The sequence below is a fragment of the Hyaena hyaena genome, unplaced genomic scaffold, assembly GCF_003009895.1.
Source record: "Hyaena hyaena isolate Hyena2069 unplaced genomic scaffold, ASM300989v1 scaffold_545, whole genome shotgun sequence".
NCBI classification, from domain to species: Eukaryota; Metazoa; Chordata; class Mammalia; order Carnivora; family Hyaenidae; genus Hyaena; species Hyaena hyaena.
In genome coordinates, this window is record NW_024081178.1 from 1,265,701 (window position 1) to 1,285,846 (window position 20,146).

At 55.9% G+C, this 20,146-nt stretch overlaps 1 protein-coding gene across 2 annotated transcripts in view; it reads right to left on the minus strand.

Annotated features, from left to right (window-relative positions):
- The window catches only part of MYOM2 (myomesin 2), a 68,257-nt gene that overhangs the window by 21,163 nt on the left and 26,948 nt on the right, over window positions 1-20,146 (minus strand). For both annotated transcript variants that reach the window (XM_039255779.1, XM_039255778.1), the window contains 12 exons: window positions 15,604-15,731; window positions 14,032-14,215; window positions 12,721-12,895; window positions 11,083-11,204; window positions 9,828-10,015; window positions 7,968-8,094; window positions 7,660-7,838; window positions 6,535-6,649; window positions 5,352-5,508; window positions 5,164-5,270; window positions 3,003-3,047; window positions 2,329-2,465 (listed from right to left, as the gene is read on the minus strand). In XM_039255779.1, the coding sequence (XP_039111710.1) occupies window positions 2,329-2,465; window positions 3,003-3,047; window positions 5,164-5,270; window positions 5,352-5,508; window positions 6,535-6,649; window positions 7,660-7,838; window positions 7,968-8,094; window positions 9,828-10,015; window positions 11,083-11,204; window positions 12,721-12,895; window positions 14,032-14,215; window positions 15,604-15,731 (1,664 nt within the window). The remainder of the gene's footprint in view (window positions 1-2,328; window positions 2,466-3,002; window positions 3,048-5,163; window positions 5,271-5,351; window positions 5,509-6,534; window positions 6,650-7,659; window positions 7,839-7,967; window positions 8,095-9,827; window positions 10,016-11,082; window positions 11,205-12,720; window positions 12,896-14,031; window positions 14,216-15,603; window positions 15,732-20,146) is intronic.

Genomic DNA, 20,146 nt, shown 5'->3' on the forward strand with positions numbered 1-20,146 from the left:
GTCCTCCTGGAGGCAAAGATGACTGTCACGTTCTCAGTGGTTAACCGTGACGCCTCGGCTCCTGGCTCAGCAAAGACACCTTTTAGGTTTTCAGTGAGTCAAACCTACTTCCTGGCCCTGACTTCCAGTCACCATTAAAACATCACCGTCACGGTTAGAAACTGCAATGCGATTTCACAGACATCCGGCACACAATACGTGCTCGTTTGTGGCTGTTTACGCTGTGCTAGAGGGGAAGCTGGTCTGCGGAACGTGACAGAAGACAGAAATGAGCAAGGAAGCCTGGCCCTGAACCGCTTCCCAGGAGAGAGAGGCCACGCTAAGAAACGTACTGATCACGAAACGTGGAGTCACTCCTGGCGGGAGAAAGAGGCCTGGGTGAGTCTCACGGGGTTTCTCCATAGTTCTGAGGATCTACTTTTGAGAATGGAGACCAAATTTCAAAATGATGACACATGAGCTATTCTTGTCTGCACTTCAGACTGTATGTAAGGGGGCTCTAGGGACCGCCTCACTAGGTCCAAGAAGTAAAAACACAGCACTCTCCCCCACTGGATTCTTAACAATACAGTAGCCTTTTCCATCTTCTCAGCTTCTGCACTGCGGTATCCGGGCGGCTTTTAGAAATTAATTAGGCTCTTTGCTACTGCCATTATGCAGCCAGATGAAGTTCAATGATTTTACGGGGGCCATAAATATAGGCTTCTATGTGACTTCCGCAAAATAACATCAATCTTCACACGGGAAAGTCACCTGTGGGTTGCTACTTAAGCAAGTGAAACGGGCACAGCCCTCCTCCGAGGGACTAACTGCACGGCAAAGACATCAGTTTAAAGCAAGTTCTATGCAGCAGGTAGGAAACGTTCATCCAAAGATGTTCTGCAAATAAAGTGCAATTACACTAAGTTCCTTTTCATCTCGCGTGGTCTCTGCTCGAAGAAAATGCCTCCACCTCCTCGATCATGCAGTACTATCCCGGTGACAAGAGTCACATTTCTGGCTTTTTTGCAACCAGGAAAAAAAGATGTGCTATTTGTCAGCGGATCCTGCCACATCTACGATTCTTGAAGCACGTCACTGGTTTTCAAGGTGAAGGAAGGTCACATGCTCCTCGTCAATTCAGGATTTCTGCCTGATACCCGCTCCCCTTTCCCAAATGCCCGCTGGGCACAATGCCCGCACTGGGAGGGGAGGAGCCTGGTGAAATGCACCTGCGTGCGTATAGTGTCCTCCTGGTGAAACGCGCCTGCGTGCCTATAGTGAGTCCTGCATTTCAACCATCCCATGAACGTGTGAGCAGTGTGCATGGGGATGAGGGCTCAGGAGTTAGTAGCAGGGTACACAGACCAAGGACACCCCACACTGAGCACCAAGGGGAGAGAGCAGAGGAGCTAAAGACCCCTCGCTGTCCACCCGACAGTAAAGAAAGGCCCACTGAGCCAGGCTTCTCTTTAGCTTCATGGCCAGGTGTGCTATAGTTAGAGACAAGGAAATATATCAAAACGTCATAGGGCCAAACAAGGAGTATTTAGAATAATTGTAGGATTCTCGCATTCAAAGAAGAGCAGAACGAGGGTAAAAGCGTCTGTATCCTTGCACAATACACACCACTGGGGGGTCTGCTGTTCCTTGCCCAGATCTGCCCTAAAAGAGAGCAGCCTACAAGTTCAGGGAAGGTGTAGAAATGGGTTTCCCAGCAGATGCCTGATACGGGAAGTTCTCGGCGGGAGGTGAACCCTCGGACAATGGGGCAAAATGCATGCCTTCGAAACCATGATCGAGAATGAATATGCCTCTCCATCAAGGTGTTCCCACACCCCTCATGTCACCCGAGCTTTTCAGAAAACCAGGCTCAACGTCTACAGGGGGGCCTGGGTGGCTAAGTCAGATAAGCGTCCAGCCTCGGCTCAGGTCATGATCTCTTTGCTCGTGGGTTTGAGCCCCACGTCAGGCTCTGTGCGGACAGCTTGGAGCCTGGAGCCTGCTTTGGATTCTGTGTCTCCCTCTCTCTGTGCCCTCTCAGCTCTCACTCTCTCTCTCAAAAATAAATAAACATCAAAAAACATTTTTTAAAAAAAATAGGCTCAATATCTCTAAAACATAGTGTATCATTTTTTAAGTTCTGGCAGGCTTGGATTTAAAGGGCTCCCAATCGCTTCTCTGGCCCAGCCCAACCTCTGAACATCCCAAGAATCAACCGTCACACATTCATCTTGCCAACCTGCCACACCCTGAGTTCTATAGCTCAAACACAGAATATGGACTTTAAGGAACTGACCTGCCAAAGTAAAACCTTCAAAGCCACAGATCACTCACACACGGACTCACCTCACTGTCAGAGACTTCTCTGTCGTTAATAATAAATCGGTAGCTGGCATCGGGTGATAAGTGCTCAGCCTGGAGCCAGAAGCGAACCTGGCCCTTATCAAAGATCTCATAAGCTAATTCTGATTTCAAAGGAATTGCTACAGGAAGAAAAGAAATCGAAAGTCAATAATGCATGAACCCTCGTGAAAAAGAACTGCTTCATATTGGAAGAAAATATCAACTCTAGTTATTAAAGTTTTTGAGACCATGAAGACCCGGAATATTGAATTGGGTTATGAAAACCAAAAATAAAAATAACCCCCGGGCCAGCCCATGCGAACTTTGTGTGCAGGTCAGCAGCCTCGCTTTCCCAGCGGATCCGATGGCTGCGGATGCGTGTGTTTCTGTGTTCAGTGCAACTCACTAACCAAAGACTCCACCTGACTGACTCACTTGGATTAGGGGCAGCGATGCTAACCCCCAAATTTTAAACATTCTCCAGGCAATAAAAATCTCTACAAAGTTACAATATCAACTTGTTTTCATTTTAAATGGGCACCTGACACGCCTGTAAGCTGGGAGTGTGAAATGAAGCTGCTCTTCCCCAAAGTGCCCCTCCGTGAGCTCCACGCAGCAATAAGCCCCACCCCCACCCCCGCCATTGCATCAGGCTGTGGGGTCCCGGGGTCACTTACTGGGATTTTTGATTTCGTTGCTCAGCGCCATCAAACGTTCAAGCTCTGAAATTAAGAAAAATGCACTCACCGGTTTTGACCTGTACGTGCAGAAATTTATAAACAACGGCAAGACTAACCGCGAGCAGAGATCGGACATCACGGAGATGTAACCTGAGGTTGTGTAAGAAACGTTAACTAGAAGTGAAAGGGCGAGAAGGAGTCGAAACGCCTTTGAAGGCTCTCTTCAGCTGGGATCCTCACCAGTTAATAACCCCGTCCTAAAGAGGGGTGGGGTGCGTGAGGGCGGAGCCTTGGGGACAACGGGTCTGGGGTGGGGGCAGCTTTGCAGAAGGGAGGAGTAAAGAAATCCATGCCAGACCCTCTAATTCTATCGGAGCCTCTTCCTAATATGAGTCCTACAGGCTGAGAAGGGCAGGTCTGTCATCTTCTTCCCTTTGTGAGGTGTCCTTCTTCCAAATGTTTCACCTGCCCAGGATTTCAGTGTCATGTGTTATTACCACAAATTAAAAAAAGAAAAAAAATGCATCTGTCCTGAGTCTCAAGGACAAGCTTAGAAAACCTGAAGGCTCCCAACCATTTCTCCTCTCCCTCCTCCTCTCCCTCCTTTCTTAATTAGAATTAAGAAATGTGGCCATGGCCACAAAGGTCCGTAGGAACACACTTGCTTGAAGTGAAAAACGACGTCGGCCTCTCCCCCACTGGAGGGTTGGCTTGACTTCCCAATTAGATCTAAGGGCAGGAATTTCCATAAATCAAATGAGCAAAACCTGCAGCTGCAAAGCTTCGCCTGAAAGACGTTTCAAGTCCCCACACGATAAAATATGCTGGAAACACGCATCCTTTGCAACTACTTAAAACTGAAGCAAAGATGCCATCTCGAAGCTTAACGCTGGTGCCGAGGAGGGTAGAGCACTCTTCAGGATTATCTAAGGAGGTGTGGAAGCTAAAAGAGCTTGAAGACCCCTGGGTTGGGGTCAGAAAAGGCACTGGAGCAGACCATGGATGCGCCCCTTCCCCTGCCTCCGGGCACTGGCATCCTGAGTGAGGACCCCGCCCGGCAGAGTCCCTGCAGAGCCCTCAGTCACCCACAAGGAGCGCCTCCCAGTACGGGCCCAGACTGCTCCGGCCCGCCCATGCTGGACGGCCGCCCTAGGTCAGCTTGCCTCGGAACCATACTGGCCCCGGCCGACGTGCCATGGGTAACCGCGGGGTGTGCACATCAGGCACCAGATGCATTTAATAGGGGCTCTGAGGGACTCAAAACTCTAAAGCCCTGAAGAAAGCTGTCTGGCACTACAGGTCCATCCCACATCACAGTGCAGCCGACCTTGACCTGTAGCAGGCGGGCAAGGGCTGGACACAGACAGACATAACCCCGGCAGCATCAGAGCCTGCCTCGTGAGGCCCCTCGTCTGCCTAGCGGGGTCACACCATCCCGTGCCCCCTGGCCGGCCACTTTCCTCACTTCTTTCTGGGCTCTCCGTCCCGTGCCCCCTGGACGGCCACTTTCCTCACTTCTTTCTAGGGTCTCCTACTCGTAGGAGAGCAAGAGGTATGAAACCCCATTTCACACACAGACAAGATATGTTTTATCATCCTGATTATTCAATGTTGGGGGGAATGTGTCTTACAGACTTACCTGCTAATATGCCACTTCCTGCTTGCCAAGGTACCAAAATGTAGCAAAACCCAATGCTTTGCCGAGGCACAAGGTTGGGGGGGGGGGGGAGTGGGCACCTGGGTGGCTCAGGCGGTTGAGCATCTAACTCTTGGTTTCGGCTCAGTTATGATCCCAGGTTGTGAGTTCGAGCCCCACATCAGGCTCTGTGCTGATAGACTGAAGCCTGCTTAGGACTCTCCCTCGCCCTTTCTCTGTCACTCCCCTGCTGACTCCCTCTGTCTCTTTCTCAAAATCAACAAATAAACTTAAAAGATAACAGCACAAAGGGAGCTATACAGGCAGTAGGTCCCGGGCCAGTGGCTCATGTGGTGGACAGAGTACAAAATTCCCACAGTGGTTTTAGCTTCTGTAAACTAGCCACACCCCAGCCTCCCCCCAACACACACCCCCTCTCGAAGTAAGTCTTTTCTGCCTCAGTGCCAGTCTTTCCAAGCATCACACACCAAGCCAGGCGAGCCCCCATCACGTGGACCTTACCTTCCTGATCCAAGACGAAACTAGAGGACACTCCATCGGTGTCGCTTACAGACACAGAGTACGTTCCTAAGTCCCCTTTATCCGGATTCTTAAAGTACAGCTTCGAGCTAAAGGAAAGAAGTGCAGGAAACGTCACCATTTGTGACCGTCTCCTGGAGTCCCAGCAGCCAGCTCCAAAGGGAACTTACTGGTCTCCCACCGTCTCGATCCTAAACTTCTCGTTGTCGCCAACCTCCTCGTAGGCTTTGCACCAAGTGAACTGGGAGGCGTCGGTCATTTCTTGGCAGTCGAAGCTCAGGTAGATGTTTCCTTCCTCATCCACGCCCGCACTGATCTCCTTCATGCCTGAAGGGCGAGGGCGCAACTCAATGTCTTAGGAGCTCAATGCCCTCTGCATTCTTTTTCCAGAGGGGACTTGTTTCCGGAAGGGGCTTGTTTCCGGAGGGGGCTTGTTTTACACCGATTCACCAGTTTGCACTCCACAGTCACCTCTGACACAGAGTCAGGCCCATCAGGGAGCAAACCACCACGGAAGCAGAGGGCAGAGCGGACGGGCCTTTCCGTCCAGTCCCCCTCTGTGTCCAGTCCCGCCAGGGAGAGCACAGTGGCCATGAAGACCCTTCTTCCCTCTGAGATCTGGCCCCTCACCCCTGCTCAGGCCAAGGCAGCCGTGGGCGCACCCCTGGTACTGCCACACAGGGGCCCCCTCTTCTCTTCTCCCCTGGGGCGCTACCCTGGGGGTGGGGGACTGCTGGTTATTTCTGGAGCAGGTGGACACCCAGACCAACGCAGGCCAGTCTGAGTGGGCCCCTCGGGAACTAGGGACACATCAGCTCCGGCAGGTGCAGAAAGAGGCCGCCAGTTACCGAGAAGACGGAGAAGCACGGGAGGAAATGAAGCCAGCCCCAGGGAGGGGAGGGCTGAGGGGGAACACGGCCTTGCCGCCGACCCACCCCTGCCTGCGGCTCAAGCACGCTCCCTCCCCGCGTGACCTGGGAGCTGCCCTCGTCCTCAGAAGTACCCCCTGCCGAGGCCACCTCCACGGGGCTTTGGCTGCTGGGGATCAAGAGCACCGTCAACGGTTTTATGAGTTCCTGATGGAGAGTCAGCAGTGTCATGAAGACCACGGTCGGTCACTCCCGCCTGCCGTGGCCCTCACTGACCCTGTGACACGGCCCAGCTCCTCCCACTGCGACCTGGGGGCCTGCCAGGGCAGGTGGGGCGCAGAGGACCCTCGGGTTCCGCTCACCAGCCAGCGGCTCCAACATGGCGACACGGTGCCGCCGTCGCTGCCCTCACGCGCACAGAGCACACGCGCCCTTGCCCCGCAGCCGGGCCGCCGCCGTGCGCAGCGATGTGCTCCCCTCTCACCTGGTCTGGCCTCCACCAGCACCGGCTCAGACGTATCCGATGGCTTCCCCACGCCGCTGGCGTTCACGGCCCGGACCCGGAAGACATAGGTCTTACCCTGGTGCAGGTCACAAACCTTGGAGAGCCAGAGAAAACATCCCATGTGAATTGACAAAGGAAAAGGATTTTATTATTTTTCACATTTTTCCCATTTTACTATGAACCTGCTTTAAAAAAAAAAAAAGTAATTCCTTTTCCAGCTGGAACAAGTACACACAAGGAACGAGAAAGGCCACGGGTGACACAGACTGACAGTCATCTCCCCCTCGCTCGGCAAGAAGAAACACATTCTCCTCCAAGTTGATGCATTCTTCCTTTTTCCTTTGCATATTTCAAAGCTGAATTAAAATCACATCCAGTTTGCAGCCTGGTTTCATACCTAATGAGATTATATGTGAGGAAATACTACTTCCACTGTGAATTCTAACTGTGCAAGACATCCCATCATCTGCGGACATCAAGCTAAGTGTCTCCTGTACATGCAGAGGTGCGTGGACTGTAGTCTGCACCGGTGGGCAAGACGTACGTGAGCTGGTTTCTCACTCCTTTGTTATATTTCCTGTACCGGTTCATTCAAAAGAGCCCACCTTGCTTCACGTCGTTGGGCTGCTTCCCGGGGCTGACACCCACTTATGGGTGCAGCTGTGTGCCCAGCTCAGGTGTGGCCCTTACGTACGGCTGCACACGTGCCACCCCACAGAGACCACAGTCAGGCCAAGAAGCCCCTGGGTGAGGCCCGCTGGGGCAAGGGGCCAGGCAGGTGACCCCGCGGTCCAAGGACCAGGGTCACAACCACCCCAGTGACAAGTGAACCGCAGGAGCTAGAAATAGAAACACTTGGAGGCAGGAAGACAGCGCAATTTTGTAAAACATACTAACGTGTGTGTGTTTCTTAGGCAGACGGCTATGAGCGTCACGAATTATTCGGATAAATTCCCAGGCCTGACGTGCAACTACACAGTAGTGCGGCCGTGCTCCGTGGCACCGAGCCATCGGAGCGGCTGGCCTGGCGGCTCAGGGCCCGTCTGCAGCTGGGCCACAGCCCCCCTCCCGGACGCCAGCGACCACGTGGAGGGACGGCGTCACCTTTAAGTAACGGTTGGCGGTTGCCGCCTCATTCACGGTGCTCCATTCTCCAGAATCCTCTTCCTTGCAGTCCACAAAGTACCCGGAAATGGGGCTGCTGCCGGAGTACACGGGCGCCTTCCAGAGCAGGACCAGGGACGTGTCCCTGACCTCGCAGAACGTCAGGTCATAGGCGGGACCTGCAAAGTGGAACGCACTCTGTGTCTGCGCACACACACGGCGGCGCGGCGCACCCGCCCGCGCAGCGGACCCTCCCTGCCAGCCCCACGCACATGCACGCACGCGGCGGTCTCAGAGCGGTCTCTTACCAGGCTCGGGCATGGTCCACGCCTCGCACTTGAAGAGCTCACTGGGGTCCGACGGCTGCCCGATCCCCGCCAGGTTGGCGGCCGCGATTTTGAACTCATAGAGTGAGCCCTCTGTCAAGCCGTCCACCTACGTGGATTTTGTTCAGGTTTACATGTGAAATAAAGCTGCGCTACAGTCTCTTCACGAAGGCGCGTGAATGAACCCTGAGGGCGGGCCGTGTCGGTAAACTGCGTGAGGTCCGGGAGGGCTGCAGATGCACCTGCCGCATTGTGGGTGCTCCGGGGAGCCTCACCTGCTTTACCGCACTCCCTCCTTCCATAACATCATTTACAGGGATGGCATAATGACCGCCCCCCCCACCCCCGCTAGCAAATAGGGCACCAGGGGCTCAGGGACACGAAGGCATGGAGGGTGAGTGAGCAGCAGAGCAGAGGGGCCTGCCCTCCAGCCCACATCCCTTCTGTGGACGCCAGCACCTTGGCCGCACAGGCTGGAGACCCGACGCCACTCTGCCAGACGAGGGTCTCACTCTGTGACACCAGGTAACCGTCACCGTCCCCCAGCACACTCACTGGAGGCCCCTTGGTCGAGACCTCAGGAGGGTCTGTACCCAAACGTAAGGGAAGGCCTTGACCCTTAGCCCTGCCTTGCAGCCTCCAGACAATATTGTCTCGAAAAAAGACAGCCTCCAAAGCAAGTGCGTTTCAAGTTCAATGGCTTCCTTCCCTGCAAGACGTGCCACCATCTCGGGGCAGCAGCCGGCGCTGGAGCAACGAGAGGGCGCTCCTCCCAGCGCCGAAGGCCCTCGTCGAGGACAGCCAGGTCCCGGCCCGGAGGCTGTGCGTGCACAGGTCCACAATGTCACCCCGAGCTTGGACTTTGGCCGTACGGATCACAATGTGCACGTGTGGACCTGGCGGTCAGCACATGTGTCACTCAGACCTGCATCACAGAGCGGGTCCTCGAGGGGACGGACGGACCGTGTGAGAGGCTCCCACAAACCGCCCGCGTCACATGACTTTGGGGACGCGCACAGAACAAGTGTGTCCTGCTGTTGTGAAGCCGTGTGTTGCAGGGACCGCCTGCCCACAGCCTGGTGCCAGGGTAAACACTGTTCTCACACACACACACGTGTACACCCTCACGCATATGCTTAAACACATGTACACACAGGCACGCACGTGCACACTCGTGTCTGTGTGCACAGGTGTGCACACTCACACATGTCCTTAAATATATGTACAGGCTTATGCACACATACAGGCATGCACCTGCACACCCACACAAGTGTTTGCACACGTGCACACACTCATGTGCACACTCTTATACCCATGTTCACACACGCAAACCTGCGGCCTAAACTGTGCAAACGGCGTGGGAGCTCAGGCAGAAGACAGAGGCCACCAGAGCCAAGGGTCCGTGCCTGGATTTGGTCCTGACCCTCCTCCAAACGCTTCCCACTCTCCCCACCGGGCAGAACACACGTCCGGGCGAGTGGCCCCCTCAGCGGCGGGGCGTGCAGCTTGCTCGGGAAAACGGTGATAAACAGGGGCAGGGGCGGGCCACCCTCTGACACATGCCTGCTGGGTGCCGACCTCGCCGTCCCCATGGAATGGCGGGCTTGGGGGGAGCCCCCACGACAGCCCCCAGACTGCCCGTCCCCCTCCACCTGCCCCTGCTCCTCAGAACAAAGTGCCTCCTGAGCTCCCGCGCCAGGGCCTCAGGGTCCCTGGAGGCTTGAATGTCCCGTAACCCACCCGTGCCCCCATGTCACGTCATGGTGTCTGAAACACGGGAGGAGGGACGCCACCCAGGAAGGGACCGCGCCCAGCAGATGCGGACAAAGCCGTGGGACCCACCGTCAGGATCCGCTCCTTCACAGGCGAGGAGTTGACCTCGTGCCAGTTCTTATGATGAGCCTCGCGCTTGTCTACGTAGTAGCCGAGGATGGCGGCCCCGCCGCTGAACCTGGGCACCTTCCAGCCCAGCGTCATCGAGTGGCCGTCACAGTTCAGAAGTGTGAGCCCATATGGCTGGGAGGGGGCGGCTGCAGGGACATGGCCCCTGCACGGGGGGGGTTGGGCCTGGGCGCCCCTGCACGGGGGGGTGGGCCTGGGCGCCCCTGCACGGGGGAGGGTGGGCCTGGGCGCCCCTGCACGGGGGGGTCGGCCTGGGCGCCCCCTGCACGGGGGGGGGGGGTCGGGTGTGGGCGCCCCTGCATGGGGGGAATCGGCCTGGATGCCCCTGCATGGGGGGGTTGGGTCTGGGTGCCCCTGCACTGGGGGGATCGGCCTGGGCGCCCCTGCACGGGGGTTGGGGTCAGCCTGGGCGCCCCTGCAAGGAGGGGGGTAGGCTGGGCACCCCTGCACTGGGAGGGTGTTGGGCCTGGGTGCCCCTGCACGGGGCGGGGGGGGCAGCAGCTGGGGGTGGCGCCCAGACCCAACCCATCTTTGTGAGTTTTCATCTCTTCCTCTGTGGAGAGGACGCTCCTGTCCTATGTGTTTATTCTATTCCCAAACACATCCTCCCAGAAATAACACGTCTCCCAGGATTTCAATGACACAAGGTCGGGGGATTACTGAAACCTGGCCCAGATGGCTGAAGACGAGCTTCCGCCTCCTCCGGGAAAGCCTTGGGGAGCCGTCTCAGCGCATCCATGAGCACACCTGTGGCCTTGCGACTGGAGGCGATGAACGTCAGAGGCCAGATTCACTCGAGTATGAACTCGTGCTTTCCTTCTGAACACCCCCCGCGTTTGGAAATGGACTGTCTTCTCCTAACGGGTTGAAGAGAGGCATGCCTCTGCTCCCCTACGTCCAGCCACCCTCTGTCACTGGAGACACAGGTGACCAGGGAAAGATCTCTTCTCGTCACAGAATAATGTAGACGATTGTTTTTTATTAAGTGGAAATGACTCGAAGAGGAAAGTGGTGATGTTTGCAAGTCCCTCCTGGGAAAAACTGAGAGATGAGAATAGTGACCTTAAAGCACAAGAATCATTGACTTTTTGGCTATTTTTCCCACCGGAGCACTGCTGACCTGACCCCCCTTGCTGATCCCGTGACGCCACGTTATGAACACTTAGAGACGGTAGGTAAGCCCACGGCTACTCACTGAGAGCAGCCTGGACCTTGATCACGTCTGACTCCTGAGAGTTTTCACTGGTGCCCACGGCGTTCACCGCCTTCACGCGGAACACGTACTGCTCGCCGGTCGTCAGGCCGTGCACCACGAACCTGAGGGAAACAGTGGTCAGGGGCTCGACTATGTGGCTGAACTGCTCTGCCTCCCACAGCACAGGTAAGTATGCTGGGGGCCATGCCAACATCTTTTTCATGGGGGACTAGACGGAACTTTACTTTCTGAGTAACACTGTGCACGCATCATGTACACCGTTTGCAGTGTTTTCAGCTCTCTGATGCAAACCAGCACACGGGCTAGGGGAGAAAGGGGGCGTGACGCCCAGCACACCAGGAGTGGCAGCAGCACGGGTCTGGGGCACAGAAAGCAAAGCCGCTCCGACCCTAAGTGGCCCCACGTGGCCTCCCTCTGTATCGGTCACTTGCTGTGTGGCTCCCCCTTCGTTTCCCCATTTATGAGGTTCTGTCTGAATCAAAGGTCTATTATGAAACAGCATTCAAGCCCTCATCTAAAAGAACCCATGTATGGAAAGCTTAAATCAGGCACGTTCCGGAGACGGAAGGGACCCAGGTCAGACGAGGCTCGAACACCGGCCTCCATACTCAACAGATCTGGGCCCCTAATCACGTGCCTTAACCTCGGTGAGGCTGCCAGCCCATCTGTGAAATGGGACATGGTTCCCCTCCTCCTGCACCTCTGCAAGCATCAACTGGGAAACCGTGAGGGAGGACCGACCTCGGCCGCCCCGCACAGGCTGGCGCTCTGCCCGGTCCGCGTAAGTGGTCACACTGGCCTCGCCGAGCCCAGAATGTGCTGTGACCTCTACAGAACTCCGGCCTGAGAACGCCATTTTAACTTCTTTGTTCTGAGATCTCTTTCTGCATTTGCTGCCCATGAACTCTACATGCGATCTAGCCCATATTCCCAGTTACATCTTTTCCTTCCCAGCCACGGCTTTTCCAATTATTACTGTTTTAAGAAGAGGGAAAAGGGAAAGGTGGCTGGGGCGTCACAGATGCCCCACCCCAAGCACAGAGCTGACAGCTGCCTCTGTTTTCCGAGAAGCACATCCCGGAGGGAGCAGATAGGGTTGGGCAATCTGCACATGTAGCAGTGAAGGGCAGGGACTCGATCCCAGGGGTGAAGAGGCTCCTCTCCGCTGCAGGAGCCCGCGTCCCTGCACCAGAGAGGGGACGGCCCCTGCCTTCATCTCAGTTGGCGGCTAGAGCGGCGGCTGTCAGTTACGTGAACAAAGCAATTTTAGAAGTTCGAATAACAATACGAAGAAACGAAACGCCTCTCACATCGCGGCTGCTACTTCCCTTGTCCTGCTGGAAGGGAAGCCTGACAGCCGGGTGTGTGGGGAGAGCCACGTTCTGGGGCTCCTCCGTCGTGGACACACTCATCACTTCAGGCACGAGCCAGGGGGCACCACCAGCCGGCAGCTTTAGGTCCCGTGCTCCTTACGCGGGCAAAAGACACAGGCACTTGTGCGGGGGCTCACGCGCGTGTGTGCCATGGCTTGGCCGCTAGGAGCGCTGCACGGCTCCCGTCTGCTGCTGCTTCCGGACTCCGCCCCCCACGGCGGCTCTGGCCCCCACAGCGCCGCACCTGTTGTAGCCGATGGGCTTGTGATTGCAGGGCTCCCAGGCGTTGGAGCCCGCCACGCAGCAGTCCACGTAGTAGCCGAGGAGGTCCTCCTCATGCTTGGGTCTGTCCCACTGCACAACCACCGATGTCTTGGTGTTCCGCGACGCCAGCACCCGGCCCGGCGCAGAAGGCACGGCTGTGCGGGGGAGACACGGCAACAATGGGGCCGGCATCAGAGTGGAGGAAGCTGCCCCGGAGACCTCAGCCCTCGTGTCCACGGGGAAAGGAGACCCGGAGTCCGCGCGCGGAGGGAAGGGGGAGGCCGGCTGCCCCCTGGGGGGACGGGCACGCTGGACTTCCTCTGTCCCCCCAAGTCCTGCCCGACTCACAAAGGAGTTACGGTCACCAGATCTCCGGCACCCCCACCAGAACCATGGAATAGCAGGTTTGGGGGCGCCCGGGGGGCTTCACTGGCTGAGTGTCCGACTCCTGATCTCAGCTCAGGTCATGATCTCACGGGTCGGGAGATGGAGCCCCACATCGGCTCTGTGCTAACAGCGCTGAGCCTGCTGGGGTTCTCCCTCTCTCAATAAATAAATAGAACTTTTAAAAAAATAAAGAGCATGTTCTGATGACACACACACTTTGGCTAACGGGGTAGGTAACAATTTCTGGAGAATGAAATTACTGATTTTAAGAAAATAAGATCAGAAACCATGAGGGGATTCAAACTCTAATCACGATTTGACCGCAGATTTTCTCACCAATGCGATTCAGGATTTCTGTAATTCCTACTTGATGTCTTCAGAAAGGGGATCTGAAGCCATATAGGCAAGAAACTCCAGTGTACGCAGGGTTTTTAAAAAAAATGACTAATGACTGCAAATATTTCTAACCCATTTATTAGTTTCATGAAAATAAGATAGAGGGACGCCTGGGTGGCTCAGTCAGTTAAGCATCTGTCTCTTGATTTCGACTCAAGTCATGATCCCATAGTTTAGGAGATGGAGCCCAGAATCGGGGTCTGTGCTGACAGCACGGAGCCTGCTTGGGTTTCTCTCTCTCCCTCTTTCTCTGCCCCTTCTCTGCTCACAAGCTTTCTCTCTCTTTCAGTCTCTCAAAATAAATAAGACAGAACTTTGGAGAAATGCTGAGTACCAACCAACACAGGGCAAAGAGATCTCCATCTCCTGCAAAATGAAATTTGCAGGCAGCTTGAACGTTAACTCCTGTACAACACGAATTGTCTTTTTCAACAGTGTGATGGCCTCTGACGTCACTGACCCGAGGCCTGTCCCAGCTGGGGTCGCTCACCGACACGGCCGCACTCACCGATTGTGTCTTGGGCCTGAATGGGGGCGGTGATCTCCGATGGGTCGCTCAGGCCGTGCTTGTTGGCTGACAAGACCCGGAAGACATATGGCTTCCCCTCAGCAAGGTCAAAGACGGCGTAGCGCGGGGACCGCACGGCCGTCTGGGCGTTGACCCGCTGCCAGCTCCCGCTCCCAACCACAGACTGCAAAGAGACACAGCATTCACTAAAGGAAGCGGAGAATGCCCCGAACTCGCGCTGAGGGGACCGTTCTGACTCAGGGAGCTGAATTAACCTCTGGGGATGTCTGATGGGTAGAGCACATGCTGGGCCGTTGGCAAATCTTTTCTGAAGAGTGGGAAAAGCGAAGCCCAACTGGGAAAAGTAGGTAAGAAATTACCCCCAGGCTTACTGGTAAACAGTCATATGTGAAAGCAAATAAACTCCCTACACAACTTAAAGGAATTAATACATAGGTTGTAGTGCATGTGTGTACATGTGTGCATACGTGTGCAGTTGTGTGTGCATGCGAGTGTGCATATGTGGGTGTGTGTCCGTGTTGTGCGAGTGTGTGCGTGAGTGTGCGCACATGTGTGTGCTGCTGTGTGCATACATGGGTTTCGTGCATGTATGTGCATGTATAAGTGTGTGTGCATGTGTGTGTGTGCATGAGTTTGTGCCTGTATGAGTGTGTGTGCATGTATGAGTGTGTGTGTGCGCATGCATGAGTGTGTGCCTGTGTTTATGAGCATGTGGCTGTGTGTCTGAGTGTGTGCACATCTGTGCATGTGTTTATGTATAAGTGTGTGCATATGCATGAGTGTGTGCCTGTGTGTGTGTGTGCATGCATGAGTGTGTGCCTGAGCATGTGCCTGTGTGTCTGAGTGTGTGCACATGTGTATGTATAAATGTCTGTGTGTACACAGGAGTGTGTATGTGCCTGTGTGTCTGAGTGTGTGCACATGTGTACGTATAAGTGTCCTGTGTACGCAGGAGTGTGTGTGCATGAATGTGTGCCTGCGTGTATAAGTGTGTGTGAGTGTATACACCTGTGTGAGTGTGTGCGAGTGTGTGCAGGACTGCAAACACAAGCCACGTCTCTACCTGCGTCCAGAGCTAGAGCCTTCCAGCCAAGAACGGGATCGCGTGGCCAGCTGCAGTGTGAATTCCTGTACAAGACCGCCCCCAAGTGGCCACGTGACCCCTGGACAAACGCAGAGCCCCAGCAGACTACCCCCCAGCCCACGTCTGACTCAGCCCTCAAGACTTGGGAGCTAGACTGTGGCAGCAGGAAGAAAACGTACAGATCCCCCATCTGGGTGCCTTCGTGGGGGCTGGGGCCAGCAGAGGGCACCCGCTTGCTCACAGGAAGGCAGCAAACCCCGACCCAGGACACAGCCCCTGTGGCCCGCTCACGGTGGGGCTCACCATGCATCCACAGCACAGCCAGCACCCTCAGCTCGACGCCAGTGTCAGGGATGGAGCCTCTGGGGGTGGCCCGGCTAACAGTTGCTCGTGTTTACAACACGGGGAACAGCTCAGTGTGACAGCCCGCGAGGCTCTGCTGGTTTGGGAAAGTGAGCACATGGTACCTTCTCGATGAAATACATCAGCGGCTCCTTGCCACGGAGAGCAGGTGGGTCCCAGCTGAGGACAACGTACGTCCTGCTGATCTCTGATACGTGCACATTGGTGGGCGGCCCTGGAATCTGCACGTCGCCTGGAGGAGTGATGAACTCAGTTAGTGCTGGGTGATGAACTCGGTTAGTGCTGGGTGATGAACTCAGTGCTGGGTGATGAACTCAGTGCAGGGTGATGAATTCTGTCAGTGCTGGGTGCTGAACTCAGTTATGGTTAGTGCTGGCTGATGAACTCAGTCAGTGCTGGGTGATGAAGTTGGCTAGTGCTGGGTATGCCCCAGGCTCCCTGTGCACTGAACCTGATCTTAGGAGCACTGTCCCTCAGGCCCATCACCCAGGCCCCCTGTGCACAGAAGCCCATCTCAGGAGCACTGTCCCTCGGGCACATCACCGGGCCCCCTGTGCACAGAGCCCATCTCAGGAGCACTGTCCCTCGGGCACATCACCGGGCCCCCTGTGCACAGAGCCCATCTCAGGAGCACTGTCCCTCGGGCACATCACCGGGCCCCCCTGTGCACCGAAGCCCATCTCAGGAGCACTGTCCCTCGGGCACATCACCGGGCCCCCTGTGCACCGAAGCCCATCTCAGGAGCACTGTCCCTCGGGCACATCACCGGGCCCCCTGTGCACCGAAGCCCATCTCAGGAGCACTGTCCCTCGGGCACATCACCGGGCCCCCTGTGCACCGAAGCCCATCTTAGGAGCCCTGTCCCTCGGGTACATCACCAAGCACCAAAGAATAGCCGTAGCAGTGCTGTCCTTTGCTTCGTGTCTATTTGGGGAGGTCAGCAAACTGCTTCCCCAGCCCAGTCTAACGCACTGGTTAAGATCACCTAATTAGTCTTGTTTATAACATAAGCCAGTTCACTAAAAAAAAGAAGAATCTAATCCAAAAATCTTCCAGAGTTTCAGCTGGAAAGGGAGGCAGGCAGATTTATCCAGAAGAAACACGGCACCCCACCAGAGTGGAGCGTCACAGGTGCTGGGATCATGCACAGAAGTTCCCGGCGGCCCGTGTTCTGGGGCCCGGAAGCCTGGTGCCAGGTGGCTGCCTTTCTCTGCTGGTCCCCTGGGCTACTTGCCTCATAACTGGAACCCCACACCGCCGTCTACAGTGCGCTGTTCTTCCCTCCTAGGGGCCTGAGCCACGTTCCTACACTCACAGGTTTGAAATTCCGGAGTGATATCAGTAAGCCTCTTGCTAATGACCGGATTGGAATATTTGCGGTCGGAGTGGGCTGTGGTACCCGGCTCCTGACACACCTTTGTTCTAACACAGGGATGGTGTTGGGGGCGTTCTGTCTGGAGGGAGAGCTTTTCATGAGATGTGGAGGTTTTCCAGACCTACAATCCCTGCAGTTGTGACACAACATATTACGAGCCTCGATTAGATTAGCACATGATTAAAATGGTTTGAACGCCCCAGGACCTCTCAGAGCCCTTCTCCATACCCCGCTGTGCCCTCGGGGCTGTGTGCCCGGCAAGGAACGGAAGGGCCGCGCGGAGACTGGGCAGAGGAGCTGGGTCCAGTGTCCGGGGAGTCCTGTTACAGACAGCATCACATTTTACAGGCACTCGGCACCGACGGGCAGTGTGGCCTGACACGGGAGCTGTCTGGCAAGTGGGCCGGATTTCTCCGGCAAGTGGGGAGTGTCTCCAGGAAGTACCGGCGAGGCCAGGGGGCGTGGGGCCTCAGGCCCCTGACGGGACCCACGCGCTGCATCCACAGCTGAAGAGATCCGGACACAGCCCTGACGGGAGGAGACACAGCAACTGCGCCCGGAGCCCCCGGGGCTGCAGCCTGGGTTATGTCTTATGTCAGAGGTGCTGGAGGGTGCGGGAGGCACCCCAGGGAGAGAGGATGCCGGGCAGCTGTGAAGGCAGGAAGGACACGTGAGCACCCGCTCACAGGGCGGCCGTCCACGCGCTTTCGGACCCGAGTGTGCCGCTGCCCTCAGGCCCCGCACGGAGAAAGTGTAGCAGGAAGCATCCCGTCCGAGGCTGTGGGAGAAGGAAGGGCCAGCTGTGTCAGCAGGGGACCCCTGGCTGGGGCGGACGCCTGAGTCCCAGAGCCTTCTGCCCTCATGCTGGCCGGCGGCGGCAGGAGCCTCAGAGAAGTGCCAATGACGCCAGCCCCAGACAGCAGAGGGGGGCCGGGGTGGGGGGCAAGGAGGGGCCACAGGCAGGACTGACCTCTGGTACCCGCGCCCCCAACAGCCGAGAGGATGGCAGAGAAACAAAAGCAAAAGGACCACACAGGAGGCTCCAAGTGTGTTACCAGGTTACCCTGGGGTTCCGCTCTGCTGGCGTGCGCGTGTCCGGAGCCCATTGTGCTCCCACACGGGCTGCAGGTCAGCACGCTGGGGCCCTCTCCTGGGACCGGCCCCAGCCTCCCCATCTCCCCGATCCCAAATCCGGCACTTTGTACCCCAGGGGACACGACCCGCTCAGGCTGCCTGGACGTCCCCTCCAAGTCAGTGAGACTCGAACTTCATCCTGTGACGACAGAGCCTGGGAGAATGTGCACGCATTCAGAGCACTCAGAGCCTTCCCCGGGCCACTGCCCGGCGTGCGGTTAGCAGAAGGCAGGCCGTCTGCCTGGGCTGCAAGGCCTGCTGGGGCTCTTCGAGAACGCACGGCCCGCCGTGCGAGGCAGCGAGTCAGGAAAGGGTGGGAAAGCTGGGCAATATTCAGAGAGGGGTGGTGCCCGTGTTCACACGTTTGCAAGGGGGGTGCCTGGGCGGCCCTGTCGGTTAAGTGTCCAACTCTTGACCTTGGCTCAGGTCACGATCTCATGGTTCGTGAGTTTGAGCCCTGCATCGTGCTCTGTGCTGACAGCCCAGGGCCTGCTTGGGGTGCTCTCTCCCTTTCTCTCGGCCCCTCCCCTGCTCATGCTCTCTCTCTGAACAAATAAATAAAAAGATCATTTGCAGGAAGACATAAAGATTAAACCCATTAGAAAAATGAGCAAAAGAACATAAAATAGCAGAGGAACCACAAAGGAGTATTTCTTTTTCATGAGAAACATGGACATCTACCAGCTTTCTTGCTAAAGCAGGGCTTCAGGAAACAGACGGGCTCCGGGAGAAGCAGGGGAGGGTGGCGACGGAGAACTTGAACCCGGGTGCTTGGGTACCGGACATCGTTCTCTCGCTGAGGAATTTCTGTTCTAATTGGCAGAGGTGTTGTTTGGAGCAAGACACCTGGACTCAGAACTTCACCAGAGCTGACGTGGCGCACCGGGTGCCCATCTTGGACCACCTGCCCCCGGCCACGGACACTGCGGGGTGGCCACGCGCACAGCCTCGCCCTGAGGGCTGGCGCCCCACGTGGCTGGACTCCAGGCATATCCTCAGCTCACCTGAGTGTCTCAGGCCCTGGCCCACGTGGCCAGCTGCACAAACAGAGCCTCAGGCATGTTGGCCATAGTCCGGAAGTAACACAGCCCCCATGATAGAGGATGCATTGCACAAAATGAAGGCACAGGCCCCCGGGGGCCAGGAAACCTGCCTTCTTAGGAGAAAGGAAGCATGAGAAGCATGAAAAATGGCATCTGTGACATCACTTCAGTTGGAAATAAGATAGATGTATCGTGTCTATAACTTCCATTTTATCAGCCAGAAAACTAAATCTCTTACAAGGTGGTATTTCCTTATTTGGCACTTAATAGCCGGCCATCTGCATCCACCACGTCTGTATCTATGCATAACAAGGGAGGCATTCCCTGCAGAAGGGCACGCTTCCTGCCGCGGGAGGGTTATTAGATTATTTCTCACTCCCATTACTTCACGTAATGCAAATTTCACCACCGATATGCAGCATTTGGGGAGCAGCTAATGGCTCCTTGTTTGGGGTGATTTTATTTGAATCCCTACATGCCCACTTTTAGGATGGCTCAGACAGTTCTCTCCTCGCCGACCCCGTCTGCCCGCTAGGCGTGAACAAGGGAACTTCCTTTTTCTCGTTCCTGTCAAAAGCGCCTACATTCCCCGGGCTGGGGTGCCCCAGGAACCTCTCCTCCACTCTTAGCAGGACCAGGTTTTACTCGTTCAAAGAGCGACATTATCATCAGTTATTCAGAAAGTCATAGTCAACTTTTCCTCAATTATTTTTCTTCTGTTACTCCTTCCCTGAGCATCTTCCCCGTTTCTGAGTATGTCTGGCAGCGGAGGTCTTCACTGAGCCTTTGGCTGTCCCCATGGGGCTCAGCCGGAACTCTTAAAGGGCATCCCTTCAGGCATTACATGCTCTTCTTGAGACACTAGAGAAAAACGATTTTAGGTGCAGAAGACTGCAAGGCTGGAGACCATCTGGGGGCAAATATGGAAATGGACCAAGGACGCCTATGTCCGCGGCTCCCTGAGGACAGAGCGCTTGGACCGCAGCGATTTTAAAGGAGAGCTCACTCCAAAGTACATGTCCTGAGGCTCCAAACTTAACTTTTATCATTTTTAAGTTTTCCACTGTTCTCTGTGAACTGTCCTTCTAAGGCCAC